General features: G+C 35.5%; 2 protein-coding genes and 1 long non-coding RNA gene across 3 annotated transcripts; all 3 read right to left on the reverse strand.

The window, feature by feature from the left end:
* Nucleotides 1-555: 555 nt before the first annotated feature.
* On the reverse strand, nucleotides 556-4,374 carry LOC134269167 (uncharacterized). Its single transcript, XR_009992515.1, has 3 exons — nucleotides 4,271-4,374; nucleotides 2,446-2,493; nucleotides 556-665 (listed from the first exon to the last, which is right to left on the reverse strand). It is a non-coding gene; the product is annotated as an uncharacterized LOC134269167 (long non-coding RNA).
* An 883-nt stretch (nucleotides 4,375-5,257) lies between these two features.
* On the reverse strand, nucleotides 5,258-6,907 carry LOC134269157 (BPTI/Kunitz domain-containing protein-like). The gene is made up of 4 exons (XM_062751382.1): nucleotides 6,880-6,907; nucleotides 6,445-6,633; nucleotides 5,987-6,166; nucleotides 5,258-5,583 (listed from the first exon to the last, which is right to left on the reverse strand). Exons 1-4 carry the CDS (start codon nucleotides 6,905-6,907, stop codon nucleotides 5,396-5,398), a joined length of 585 nt encoding a protein of 194 aa, XP_062607366.1. The 3' UTR covers nucleotides 5,258-5,395.
* Nucleotides 6,908-6,926: 19 nt separating this feature from the next.
* LOC134269175 (uncharacterized) lies at nucleotides 6,927-7,994 on the reverse strand. The gene is made up of 2 exons (XM_062751398.1): nucleotides 7,851-7,994; nucleotides 6,927-7,151 (listed from the first exon to the last, which is right to left on the reverse strand). Exons 1-2 carry the CDS (start codon nucleotides 7,962-7,964, stop codon nucleotides 6,927-6,929), a joined length of 339 nt encoding a protein of 112 aa, XP_062607382.1. The 5' UTR covers nucleotides 7,965-7,994.
* Nucleotides 7,995-14,934: the final 6,940 nt, after the last annotated feature.

A 14,934-nucleotide genomic window follows, 5' to 3' on the forward strand; every position in this document is an offset into this window, starting at 1 on the left:
CGTGTCAAACCCGGAAATGATCAAAGTTTGACCGTTGTGCTCGGTCATTGTGTTTGAAGGCAATTGGCCTTTCGGCTATACAAGAAATTGGGAGATGAATAAACATAAACAAACAAACAAAAAAATTAATAATGTATGTAAGCTATTGACAATTATTTACATAGAACCCATGCTATTTCATTAAGCCAGGTTATGGAAATCGGTGCCTTTGTGTCAAATTAAGTATATATTGGAAATTTTTTGGGGGGGTGGGGGGTCTTATACAGTTATACTTGTAAGCATTCCTTAGATGTCCTTTGTAAATATAACAATCGATAAAACGAGCAAAATAATTCTCTTTAAGCCATGCAATTCCCTTTTATAGAATATAATCAAGACCCGTTCAAACAATCTAAAACAAGATTCATTACATGCAGGTTAATTGATAATTATTTGATATCTAGAAAAGTTTAATGATATACTTTGTTTAGTCTTCAATATGATTTAATAAAAAGAGGTCGAGGTTCTGCTTTGAAAAAAAGCTATGGAATCAATCCACACATTACTCACTGATATCCATGTCACATGAGGTTTGTTTCCACCAATCACAACACATGTTAAACGAACTTCCGCTCCTATTTCAATGTGGTGGGTTTGGTCCGTAAAGATAATTTGTAAACTGTTCACTGATGAATAAAAAAATAAAATATAAAAAACATGTTATATATATGGGTTTTTTTTTTTTGTTTCTCATATAGGCCTTTATCAGTATTAAAAGTCTGCATATTATTAATAATAACATTCATTTAAACAGCGGATCTTAAACGTATGAAATATCTTATAACCTAAACCTACCTCTCATGAATAATTCTACAAATATAAATTTTTAAATGAACAATGAATTGTTTCTTTTTTTGCTTTTACAGTATGGGAATTAACTGTTAAACGTTGCAGCTTTGCTAAAAAAAAAAAGCCGCTTAAAATATGGACTATGTATTTTTCCGCAATAGTTGCAGCAACATTAATTGTTTGAACTATTTTTAACATTCCTATTATCTTTTATTGTAAGTACAATATAAAACAAGATGTGTTTGTGAAACACTGATGCCCCCATATGGCTACATAGTGAAGATTAAACTTTTTTAAAATGCAAATTTAATATATTGGTACCCAAAGTAGGGTCTCCTAACTAGAAATACAACATTGTGAAAAATGAAAGTCCTATTACCATCTATTCCCAATAATGACCAGGCTAAAGTTTTTTCTAAAGTACAGAGATTTTCAAGATCAAGGTCAGAAGATCAATATTATTGGTATCCAGTGGAAGGTATTTCCACAAAGAACACATGTGTGAAGTATGGAAGCCTTAGCCCTTACCAATCGAAAGTTGTGGTCGTGGTTAAAAGATTTTAAAAGTCAATTAAATTCATAGATCAAGGTCAGAAGGTCAAGGATATTTGGTATTGAATGAAAGGTCTTGTCACAAGAATTACATTTGTGAAGTATGAAAGCCCTAGACCTTATTCTTGAAAATTTATTTCAAAGGTTAATACTTTTTATAAGTTCGGAAATCTGTAAGGTCAAGGTCAGAAGGTCAAAGTTATTGGTATCCAATAAAAGGTCTTTCAATAAAAAATACATATGTGAAATATGGAAGCTCTATCCCTATCCGTTCAAAAGTTATGGTCAAGCTTAAAAAAAAATTAAAAAGTAGGTCAAACTCATAGGTCAAGGTCAAAGGGTGAAAGGTCTTGATACCAAATGAAAGGTCTTGTCACAAGAATTAAATGCATAAAGTAGGAAAGCCCTAGCTCTAAACCTTTAAAAGATATTGTCAATGTTTGGTTTTTAAAAGTAGGTCAAAATCCAAGGTCAAAGGGTCAAAGCTCCTAGTATCCAATGAAGCGAAGAATTACATATGTAAAGTATGAAAGCTCTATCCATTACCGTTCAAAAATTATCGCCAAGGTTAAAGTTTTTTCATTAGTACGTAAATCTCCAAGGTCAAAGTCAAAAGGTCAAGGTTGGTGTTATCCAATTAAAGGTCTTGCCATAAAGAATATATGTATATATGAAGTATAAAAGTCATAGTATCTACCGTTAAAAAGGTATGGCTAAAGTAAAAATTAAAAATTTTTGTGTTTCCGTGGGTCAAACTCCAAGGTCAAGGTCAAAAGGTCAAATTTGGTGGTACCCAAAGAAAGGTCTTGTCACAAGAAATACACAAATGTGTACAATGTGAAAGAAGAAAGTCATAGCTCCACAAAATCAAAAGTTATGGGCAAGGTTAAAGTTTTTGCGGACAGACAAACAGAGAGATAGAGTGACAGACAGACGGACACGACAAAAACTATATACCCCCGAAACTTCGTTTACGGTGGGCATAAAAATACAATGTAACACATCAATAAATCTTTGGAGACAATAAATTGGAAAGAAATAAATGGTGAGATAAAAATTGCCTACCTGTCTGAATAGGTGAAACAAGGAATAAAAGAATCATCAACAAATGGACTGGACGTGCAAAATAAAAACAAGCTTTTTATTTATTTCTAAAATATTTTTTTATTTATTTTTTTTTTATTAAAAAAAAGATATTCAGATAGACACAGGCCCAGTAATTATATCGTGCTCTTTAATTAGAGAAATGAATAACGCTCTTAATATTGCATGTATAGGGTGAGGATTCTTCAAGTTGTTTTTTTTTACTGGGGGAGGGGGGCGTTCAATTCAGGAACCCCATGGTGTTTTCAGCTTATAAGAAATAATGGGAGCACTGATAATCAAGGTACGCATATATCAGGACAATATTAACAGTGAATCTTTAATGTTTATCATTTGTTTACATCTATACTGCTGGAATATACAGGGGGTGAGGGGATCGGCCTCTAATCTATGATCCTTTGTATTTTTCTAGCACTAGGCCAAAATAAAAAATACCTTTGTTTCCCCTAACGCGACCGACTCAATTAAATCGCACCGACTGAAAAGATTTTTTAAATAAGATGATTCAAAAATTATTTTTATTGTTAACAAGTTTTATAAAATACAATTTCATCAAAATCAGTTTTTATCAGAACGGCTGACATTGTTCTTTTGTGATTTTTAACATTTGTTGGAAACAAAATGGCGCCCAGATGTGATTACAGAGAATTATAGTTCTTCAGAAAACAATGGCGACGTCTCAATCTTATGCCTTTGGCTAATTAGAATTCTTCACTTTTGAAACTCTTAAGATACGTCATACACGGTAAGACCCACCACATGAGCAGATGAGGGGCCCACCTAGTGAACACATCATTCAATTTCACTGCATTTTATATTTAATTTGAGTTTTGATCTAATAACTAGTTCATATATATTCCTATGTTTAATATATGTCATTATGGAACCATAAGAGTTGTTGTATAAATATGTCTGCATTTTCATCCTGATAAATATAATTCAGATGTCCTTTCTTCATGCCTTTATGTATGCATTAAACTTCGTGACCATGACATTGTACCGGTGTAAAGCAATGAAACCGTTTTCAACGTTCCTCATTGGGATTTGAACCTGCGACCTAAAATAAGCTACTTGCATCTTAACTCCAAAGCAAAATGCTCTAGAACCACTGCAAATCTCATAACCCTCAAAAAGGTATATTGATTGTCCAGGGGCGTAGCAGCGGGGGGGGGGGCACTTTTTTTCCCAACCTTACCTATACTATAACAAATGACAATTGAAAACCTGGTCCCCCAACCCCCCCCCCCCCCAGTTAGTGATGTACCGAAAATGAAGTAATAGAATTGGTACTGAAAGTAGTTGACACTGAAAAAAAGTTAGCCTTAGATATTTTACAACCCATGCAACTGATCGAATATATAACAGTTTTGAATTAATAAATCCCAAATTTTGCTTTTAAACGGCATATGTATGATACTTAGAAATTCGTTCACAAAGCGCTTTCCTTTGTACTTTTCTAATTTATAATGGTAATTTTTAATTTAAATTTTAGTATGTATTTTGAAAGCTGCTGTCGATATAAAATAAAATTGTTTACCTACCTACCGACCCAACTTGAAAATTTAGGGTCGGGTTAGGGGAAACAAAGATATTTTTAATTCCGGCCCTACTGTACTTTTAATGAAAATTTTGACCATCTCTTACTTATTTGGAATGAAACAGTAAATTCTGAATTTGATCAAGCTTTAATTTCTCATAAAAGAACAATAAATATAGAATATGGAAAACTAATACAATGAAGGGCCCTATAAATTTATGTTTGTATGTTAAAGTAGATAATACTCACTTGCACTTGAGACATCCATTTTGACCGTAAATCGTTCTGTGACATTTATAACACAGTTATCATAACTTAATCGGTCTGGCAATTATCTCAAAACCTAAAACACCATTCAACTTGAAATTTCGAAATTTGTAGTAATTTTTATTAACGAAGAATAAAATGAAGAATGTTGATTTTAAACTTTAAAAAATGTACAATTAATATATTCCAGTATACTGTAGCATTGTTTATTTTCTTGTTTTCCACTTCCTTCATTTCTATAATCATTAATTTTTTCGGTTGTTTCTTATTGGCATGACCAACAAATTCAAAATGCCAAGTAGGTCATACACACATTATTGCTCTAGCCAAATACTATCCTTCTTTCCATCTTTATCTCTCTTTCATTAAATATTCGTTCTTATATACTTGTACCTATGCTGTTTGAATTTGCGATATAGATATTAACCCTCTTTGATTATACAAGTTCGATAAAATGACCGACACTGTACTTTAGATCTATAAATATGATTAGCTAGTTTGTTCTTGTTCCTGCATATTCTCATTACATATAGTAGTGACTTATTCCCCCAAAACCCTTATGTTCCTTTCCTCTATCCTACTTTGACAGTCAAAGTCACAAAGTATTTCTTTTAAAGAGGCTGGGGGTGGCAGCCATTTTTAGACTATTTCTATCTCGTTTTAAAGAAGAGCTCCATATAAAGATATACAAAAATGATCACATTTTAAAACTAAAATGTATGAATTTTTTCCTTGCCAAATTATAGATGACAGCTTAAGATACCGTTTCTAAAAAAAATAAGTTTAATCTGGTGGTTAATTTGTGGTTAATTTGTTGACCCCCCAGCCTACGTAATTTGATATCTTCAATAATTCTAAAAATTATGTACCATCATGTCCTTTGAGAAGCTGCTGAGAAAACAACAAGAACAAAAAGGTGATGGAAGACTTTTTTAATCAACAATATGAACAATGATACAGGGGGATTCTTTCAATCAACTTAACCATTTTTAAATTTATTCCAAACTATATGAAAACCTACTTGAGTAAAAAATAAGATGCACTTCTAAAAAATGAACCATCAGATTAATTAAAACTCTTAATGAAACAATATTGTATAAGCGCCAATTAGCCAGCCCTTTGACCACAAACACGTTGACACTGCCCCCATGTATTAAAATTGTTTTCGTTGCCTTGACAACCGCCATAAATGAATCTCTCGCACCTTCTCGTTGCCGCGTTAAAGTGCCACCTGGGAATGCTGGCTCGACAAGGTCCCGTTACTTCTGGTAAAATACAAACACGACTGACAGCTCCTGGAATTAACAACAGCAAGATAGTACGTGTCATTATTTGCATAATAGTATGTGTTATTTGTATTTTAAACATTATAAAAGTAATACATTTTCGGGACAAATTAGACTCCTGCGATAAGAAGGAGGTAAAATAAGCTAAGGGATGTACACGTAAGTGTGTTTAGATAGTAACTCTCTGAATAAAATTGGCAAAACGAACGATTTGATACTTTCTCTTAACAAACACTTACTGCTAAATAAGTGCAAGAAATAAACTTCATTTCGAAAATCAAACATAAAGAAATGTTTCATTATAAGCTGTGAAAGATAGCTTCCAGTCAAATTATGCTGATTGAGAAGCATTCATCTCTTTTTCTTTCAAATAAGAAAAACTAAAAAAATGAATTTGTTCAAGACTGGTTACCTCCTCCGCCTCCGGCATTACCACAGGTGTCCTCACACTGCTGTCGGGTAATGAAGTTATTTCCGTTTCCTGCGCAGCCGCCGTAGATAAATCGCTCACACTGACCGCTAGCCATACTCCAGCTCCAACGAGGGATGAAGGCCCGACATGGACCGGAGTTACCAGGCAAACGACACATTCCTGAAAATATGCAAATATTTTGAATACGCAAAACAGTGTTCTAGTCACCTGTCGGCAACTGAAATGGAATCCGCCCCCCCCCCCCCAAAAAAAAAAAATGATAAAGCACATAATGCCATCAAAATCGTTGATGCATTTTATCAGAATGGACTTCTAGAAAAGAAGCCAGCTAATTTTCTGCTAGGGTGTACACAATACAGCGGTAAACGCTATCGGACAGGAGGACATTAACATTATTGAGGATAGTGGACACTGTCTTGGTGAATACTGATACTAACCAGGAGCAGGTCCGTCATTTCTATCACACACACGGCGACATTCCATTAAAGTGTTAAAACGGTTCCTGTTTCCACCACATCCGCCATAGACGAATTCCTGACACCGCCCTGTGTTGGGATTATACGTCCAGGAAGGAAAGAAACCCAAACAGTTCCCTGATTGCGCATGCTGCAAGAGGCAGGGACTTCCTGAAATTGACGACCAAAAGGTATTTTAAACTTCTTTTATCCAGCGCGTTAAGAATTAGGTATTTACATTGGTACACCCATGTATTAATATGTATTGCAAATGCGTGATGCAAATTTTCTTCTTGTTCAAACATTTAAAAATGGAACCACTGTCAAGAGGTATCCCCCAGTTCCATGGTTTGAATGTTTCGAATAAGTTATGTTTAACACCCATCAAAAGTTACATGTACGCTTTAATAATACAACCGCACACATAATTTGCTATATTTTCCATAATCGATACGGGTGCTTGGTTATATTACCTGGTGGAAACACGCCCCCGTCCCCTCCCCCTCCGCCCCCGCCACCACCCCCACATCTCTGCTGACAGGCCTGGATGGTTTGGAAGTTGTTTCTGTTGCCTCGGCAACCGCCATACTGGAAAGGCTCACATTGCCCGAGAGCAGGATTAAAGAAGAAGCGGCGCATGCTCGCTCGACATGGCCCCTGGACAGGCGGAAGTGTACAGACATCACCCACTAAAACAAAAACAAAGAAGATGTTCATGTTTAAAAAGTTTGATTACTGTTCTGTAGTATCTAATCTGTTTTTGTCTGCAAATTCATAATGATTTTTTTCAATCACTGCAATCGAACTATTCATATATGAGGATATAATCGTGACGGTCCCATTGTTTTCAAATCATTTGTTCAAAGAGGTGGATAAAACATTTAACATTGAATATGAATTTAGCAACCTCAATCCGATTCATGGAAAAAATTTATAAAATATTTTGTATCAACATTATTCACATAAAAAATGCTAGTTTTCCTGGTCATTTGTGAAATTTTCGATTCTTTTTAAATTTCTGTGTCCTTGATATTTTCAAAATTTTCATAGATGGTTATACCTTTTTCTAATAAAGGAAGTGATGGGCTCTTTAGAATAATTTTGAACATTACCAAAATTACTTCGATTCTACAATTCCATGCAAAAAGCAGCAAAACGAATAAAGTGCAATCAACTTATTTTATAGATAGATGCATCCGACCTTTAACCTTTTCTTGAGTATAATTCGATTAGGAGATGAGGTAAAATAGTGTGTAGGCTACCAAGGTAGTTTGAAGACCACTGTGCTCACCCGCACTATACAGTGTACATGTAGCATCAAAAGAAACACATTTCCAGGCACCTTTTGGGGTGTCCTCGAAATGGTCTCGGAGCTCTAATATACATACCGATTCCCCCACTGCCGCAGATTTGCTGACATTCTTGTCTGCTAGGAAATCTGTTCTCGTTTCCCTGGCAACCAGAATAGAAGAAGGCACGACATCTTCTAGTGATGGCGTCATAATAATAACTTAAGAATCTGCCTCGACAATTTCCGGTAAGTCTTGGTAAATAGCAAAATGGTTGTCTAGCTAAAATAAATAGAACATTTATTTTGCAAATTAATAGTGCATGGCAATTACATGTATCAAATTCTTTTCCTTCTCTTCTATATTGTTTTATGTATTTTATCTTTCATTTCTTTTTTACAAATGAAATTATGAATCATTGAAATTTAAAAGAAAATATGTAATTGTCGATAATAAATTACTTGGGACTGCGAAAAAAAAACTTTTTAGTCATGTATTCTCTTGTTTTTTCCCCCACTTTTAAACTTAATTTTTGTCGCAGTTTTGATATAATACCGTGCTCTTCTCTAAATATGTCTGGTTGTTTATAAATACAGTGTAATGATAGAGTGTTTTGTTTGTCTGTTTTTGTTTTGTTAAGGTCTTCCGTTTCCAACGGAAGACCTTCTACTGATTCTGTTGGTAAAGATTATTATTCTTTTTTTTTTTCTTCTACTTCCTAGACGCCAACTTTGAAGCCTCATATCTCACTCATTTCTCAATTGATTTCGCTCAAATTTTCAGAGGTACTAGAAGTTACTTAACTCTATCAAAATGCTGTCAAAAAATTCTAAAAGTCACTTCCGGTTTTGAGTTATTTCCCTTTAATCGAAAATTTATAGGCTTTCGTTTCCAGACAAAGGCTCAGAGACAGCTAAAGCTGGAGCAGAAATTCTACTGATTTTAGATAATAGAAGGATTGAAGTTGTGCACATCGGTTTTTGTTTTTCGATTTCTCTATTCAAAATGGCGCTATATTGGGGTCAAAAATTAGAACGCTTAAAAGAGCCAAAAATTACTCATGTTTTGCTTTTTATCTTCTAAACTAAAAATATTTTGTTAAAACATATAGAACATAATTTGTGCAGAATTAGAAGATCTTTCAAAATGATATCTCGGAAAAAGGGCTGGCCCCTTACATTAAGGGCCAGGAGGGGCAAAAAGTTTTTTCTTTATATCTCAAAAAGTATTGAGAATTTGTAATACGTCAAAGAAGCAAAGTTGTTTAAAATGTCAAGCTCAATCTATTAAAGTCGTCAAATTACGTCCGGCGACGTCACTTTCGGCCAAACCGGAAGTAGTCGGAAAACGCATATTTTGCCATTCTTGACAAGTTTTTTGGGTAACATCTGTCACTGGGAGCATAAAAACTAATTTTCCGTCCGTCGTCGTCACTTCCGGTCAAACCGGAAGTAGCAAAAATGGCTGATTTTTACATTAAATAACATAGATTTAGAGGATTCAAAGAATTTAAGGACGCTATTACTCATTTTTGTAAAAATGAAAGTTACTTCCGGTCAAACAGGACGGAAGACCTTTTCGTTGCTTTGCAACGAGCTTTGCTCTAGTTTATTATTTTTTTTTTTTTGCCTTTCCCACGTCTGTCAAAACCTGCAACAACTCCTTAATGCATGTACTGTATCTCATCTCGTGCAAGAGTGCGTTTGTTTCTTTGTTTTTAAGTCTTTTCAAGAATTTTCCTCTCAGACTGAGAAACCAACATAAACTGGCAAAGGGTTGCAAATTTAGACCTGTACTTGGGATTAAGACCTTTAAGCAGCTGTCAGGATCTTTGACAAGCAAGTATTGCGAGAGGGGTTCTACGGTCTATTTCAAAGAAACAGTCACCACGTAACAAAGTTATAAGACCAACTCATTACTCTGTAAATCTAAAACAAATCTATTTATCCACATCACTACGGTAACCTATAAAAAATGATCCTTACCTTGTTCAAGTCCACCATCAGGCGGAACGACATCTACAAATGTGTTTGTGTTATCTAAATTATTATCCGGGAAAGTAGTTCCTATTGCTACCCCTCCTGGCCCCCCAGCTCCGATTCCCCCTAGTCCGCCATTTACTCCCAGCCCGCCATTCCCTCCTCCTAGACCAGTGTTGAATCGTTGACCAATTCCACCATTTATACCTAGGCCGCCATTTCCTCCGAAAGCCCCACCGCCTCCGAAATCTTGTGTTAGGACCTCATTAGTGAAAAGCTGTAAAAAAGATACCGGTATGTTCAATTTAATATCAATCATACTATGATTTATTATATTATGAAGCATTTTGACCATCCTGGTTATTGTGTCGTTTACAGATTAGATAGTACTTGTAGGTAGTAATGACAGCATTTAAAAACTCCTAAAATAGTCAAAAGATGCTTTGATTCATTGATTTTAAATTGTGTTTTGTTTTACGTCTCATTCATGAGTAAGAGGCTTTAAAATAATGCTTTCATGTGTGTAATAAATACATTTCAAAGCATCATTAAAGGTATGACATAAAATAACATTAATCTGTTGAATTATCTATGGAAGGGAATTACCGCCAAAAGTCTATGTATCTTGCTTTTATTCTTATTCTGCCTACTTCTTTATGCTTTGTTATTATTGTAATTATATGTCACTTTATTGTTTTCATATTCGTCTTTATTACATTTCACTTTGACTTTTATCCTTCTTCATTTCGTCCTTACTTCTATGTTTCTTTATTCTTGTTAAGTCATTTTATTTTCTTTTAAATTGATACAGTATCTGAAATGATTATCTCTATTACGAACGTTAACTCAATCACGCAAACAATGAAGCATATTCAATGAAGACGAATACGAGTTGTCCTAATTTAGTGCCGCATTATAACGCTAGGTGGCAGGGGTGTTCGCTAAGAGTGTTGGTAAGATTAGGTAAGCAAACCGGGCCGGGGTTATTCGAGTTTTTTCCAATTTTTGCCATAATACTTTATCAATCGAACTTAAATTTTCAAATGAATGATGTTTGTTATTAGTTCAGGTATGTATACGATACATGCCAATGTACCCGATACATGCCATTCTCTCGGAAGTCTCGCTAGATGGTAAGATTTCCCCTGGAAGACTGACTACATAGTGATGCTTCCTTCGGAAGACTATACAGTGGGACTTCCCCCGGGGTATAGCTAGTCTTCCGTGGGAAATCTCGCTATATATAGCAATTCGCCCCCCCCCACTTCATAGCAACCCCTCCCCCGAATAGTTTTTTTTTAATCGTAAAACGATGTTTATATATACGAACGTTTTCAGTTTTTGAAGAAAAGTTATCCGTCCTATACACATGATACATGTATGAATAAATATTTAAATAATATCATTTTAAAAGTGTTTTATAATTAAATCATTTTAACCAATAGTTAAACAAAGATAATCTTCAAGAGTACATATGGATAATGACCCCCCCCCCCGCCTCCCCCTCGGTTAAGTCGCCCGCGTGGCACTGTGGTTACGGCGTCTAGAGTCACGAAGTACAGTAGTAAGGAGTCGATCAATACGTCGTGGGTTCGAATCCCACTATGGGACGTGGAGTTCAATCCATCGGGTGAGATCTAGACCTTGTTATCCGAGGTCCCGTGTCGCAGTAGGTGCTGGCACGAAAAAAGATCCCAGACTGCTCAATGGCTATAAGTGCCAAGTATATAGGACAAATTTGCAGCTCTCCACCGGCAAGATGTGGCTTCTCCTTCTGAGTTAAAAATTCTCGCAAGGGGCATTATACAATGTACAATCAAACCACCAAAGTCTCAATATATATACTGACTTCCGGGTGGACGACCTCCTATGGGGTAAGTTTCGCCGGTAGAGGGGTGGGTGGCCACGAAACATTTTCCTAAACGTAACTTTTTACTACTGGAAAAGTTCAGCGAAAGGCTTGTTGCCCCCATCCCTTACCCTTTTTATTGCAGTACTAATAGTCAGTTTATATATTAAAAGTCATGTACTTATTTGCATGAGTAAAATTTAGTACTGAAAAAAAAATTGACGACCCCTCCCCCCTCACCACCACCAAACAGAATTTTTGAGTTCTAAGAATTTTTTTAGCTCTTCTGGCTGATCACAAATACGATGCGTACTAAAGATATAAATTTTTTCTTTATTGAAAATTAAGTGCTATTTTAATATAAGATATTGACGCTGAAAATAAGACCAGGGAGTTTCTAGTATGTCTGGATGCATGATGCCTAGTTCCTACTTCGCCTACCATGCGCGGATCTAGAGGGGGTGGGGTGTTAGGCCCCCCTGGAATTTACAAGGTTTAAAAATGTTTATACTAAAGCAAGGAAGAAATGTTAAACGCTCCCTACGAAATAGGATTTTGACGTTTGGGCGAGTTTAGGTTTTTTTTATGCTCGTCAAGAAATTTCTGGGATTGGAATTTTTTTTTTTTTTGGACTGGGGTGGACCCCCCCCCCCCCTTGGAAAAAAAAATTTTGGATCCGCGCCTGCCTACCCATATTAACGCTCCTCACTCCTTTGCAAAGCTATGTCCCTAGAATCACGCACATGAGCAGTTACTAATCTGTCGTGAAATGAAGTTCAGTTCAGTGGAAGGTTCTGAAAAACAACCCAATTTATGAGGGTTAACTAGTATCAAAATACTGAACATTTTTATATCAATTAAACTGGAATTCAATAATCCAACAATTAACTTTAATAGAGTTATATTTTTCAGGCGAGAGAACAGTGACGTAGCATTGTACGTTTTTGAAAGTAGGGAGGGGGCAACAAGAGAATAAATAGTAAAGTACCCGGCTGAAAGCACCTTGACAAGCGCAAAAAAAACCCCAGGAAATTGTCCAAACTTGAAAATACATACTAGGCGTCGGAACCGTGGAGGGGGGGGGGGTTAGCCGCCAATTTTTTCCAGAGATAGACTTAGTACAGACGTTCCTGCATAGGTTTAGACCACCCCTCCACCTTACCATGGACACGATGCAGTATAGGTTTACAATGGGGAAAGTGGTGTTGTATGGAAAAAAAACTTTGGCACTGGAGTTCGAACCTACCCCCCACCCCCCACCCCGACGAAATTGAATATTTGAGTTTGGAAAATGGACATTTCTTTTCTTTCTTTTTTTTTTTTTTTTTTGCTTGTCAGATTTTTTTAAGGTCTTAAAAAATTCTTACACTTAGCCCCCCCCCCACTTTCAATTTGCTTCCGATGCCAATGAAATCCTATTTCGAAGGCGGGGTGAGTTTTGGGTTAGATTCAACTTCTTCTTTAGAATCATTAAAATTTTCTTCCTACTATACGTACTACATTAACTTATTTGACCCCTACTCTTACAAAAAGTGGGTCGGCCTTTCAATGAACATATTCAGTATAGTATAAAGTTATGTCTGAAAAAAGAGGCCGCTATTCCTGTGTGCCCAGAGAAAATAAATATGAAGTTTCCATTATTGGATCGGATTACTGGATCCAGCCTTCAGAAGTTCGATTGATAATTAAAGTACTAAGGCGTATTTAAGAATCTCAAATAACCCGACCCGGGTTTGGTTACCTAGTTTTACCAACACTCGTAGCGAACACCACACCACCTAGCGTTATAATGCCGCACTAAATTTTGACGGTTTGGCAACTTCCATTCGTCTTCATAGAATATGCTTCATTGTTTGCGTGATTGAATAATTTATTTAAGAAACTGTTTAAGTTTTAAAAAAAAGTAGAATGAATTTACAAGAATAAAGCAACATAGAAGTAAGGACAAAATGAAGAAGGATAAAAGTCAAAGTGAAATGTAATAAAGACGAATATGAAAACAATAAAGTGACATATAATTACAATAATAACAAAGCATAAAGAAGTAGGCAGAATTAGAATAAAAGCAAGGTACATAGACTTTTGGCGGTAATTCCCTTCCATAATTATCATCGCAGCTTTAAAGAAACCTTTATGATATTTCTTAGTACAATTCTCAGATAAGGTTGGACTTTCAGTAAGGCGAGGCATTCTCGACGTAACATACATGTATTTAGAATCTTAAATTCACACAGATTTCATTCACTGTTGAAATATACATGGGATAAAAATTCGGGAAATGTCAACTAGTGTATCGAACCAATGGCATTGTCTCCTCCAGCAAAGAGGTGGAGCTTAAGTCGTCTCATCGTTGTCAACAACAATTTAAAGTTACTGATGTTATAAAATTCTTAACCAATGAGAATCTATTCGCCATTTGACATACGCTAAATACGTAGCGACGAGAATGCCACGCCTTACTGAAAGTCCAAGCTTAACTGAAAATTGTCCTAAAATACATATCATTTTATGATTTGACACAAATGTGGATCGGAATAAAACTTACAAAATGATCAACCTTTTTTTAATTTACTGTCATATCTGACTATTTTTTTTTCTAATTTATTTTACCTCTTAAGAGTTCTCATGAAATCTGCATGAGTTTCATTTGAAATTCATGCAAAACCTTTCCCAGAATTATTGAACTTCCCCCTATTTAATTTTAGTTACAGTTGGAGAACTTTAAATGCTATTAATCTAATCACCTTTTCTTAAATGCTACGTAAAAATTACAAATATGTCGACCTCACACCTAACTGCGGTAAAAACCCTTGAAATAATAAGTTTCCTTTAAGTTCTGTCCATGCGTGTTATGTATATTTCACGTTTGTTCATTTTTCTGCAAGTCAAAGGGAGTATTATGACCCAGTAATGGTCATTTTAAACCAAGGTTCTAATCAGCTCCTGTTACAAGAGGTTAGGGGTCATGGCGTATCAGGCACCACATACATTTTTGACCATATTTAATGTTTGTACCTGTGAACCGTAAAATAACGAGTTTGGCAGGTGTTTGCCATCGCCCACATTCATGGATGGTACATCATTATCGATTGGAAATGAAGTTGGAGGGAATATAGTACATTTGTGTGCGCATGCGTGTGGGTGGGTTGGTATATGCGCAACGGAAGTATCAGTTACGCAAGTGATATTATTTTATATTAGGATCTATGTATACATTCTTTTTCGAAGGGATGTTCCGTTTTGGTGTACCCTTAGTTACTTTTTCACGGAAGATACTTCATTTTGTTTTGTTTCAATTTGTTTTGAACACACATTGAATTTATTTTGCCTTTTTCTTTTATCATTCAAATATTTT

Source organism: Saccostrea cucullata, unplaced genomic scaffold, assembly GCF_032062105.1.
Source record: "Saccostrea cucullata isolate Sc308-1 unplaced genomic scaffold, CSIRO_AGI_Scuc_v1 ctg14817, whole genome shotgun sequence".
Classification (NCBI taxonomy): Eukaryota; Metazoa; Mollusca; class Bivalvia; order Ostreida; family Ostreidae; genus Saccostrea; species Saccostrea cuccullata.

Coding starts and splice junctions, on each gene's coding strand:
- LOC134269175 (XM_062751398.1), bottom strand. CDS start 7,964: ATGACGCCATCACTAGAAGATGTCGTGCCTTCTTCTATTCTGGTTGCC. Junction 7,152..7,850: donor CTGCGGCAGTGGGGGAATCG/GTATGTATATTA, acceptor TTTTTGTTTTAG/TGGGTGATGTCTGTACACTT.
- LOC134269157 (XM_062751382.1), bottom strand. CDS start 6,907: ATGGAAAATATAGCAAATTATGTGTGCG. Junction 6,634..6,879: donor TATAGCAAATTATGTGTGCG/GTTGTATTATTA, acceptor CGTCAATTTCAG/GAAGTCCCTGCCTCTTGCAG. Junction 6,167..6,444: donor AAATGACGGACCTGCTCCTG/GTTAGTATCAGT, acceptor GCATATTTTCAG/GAATGTGTCGTTTGCCTGGT.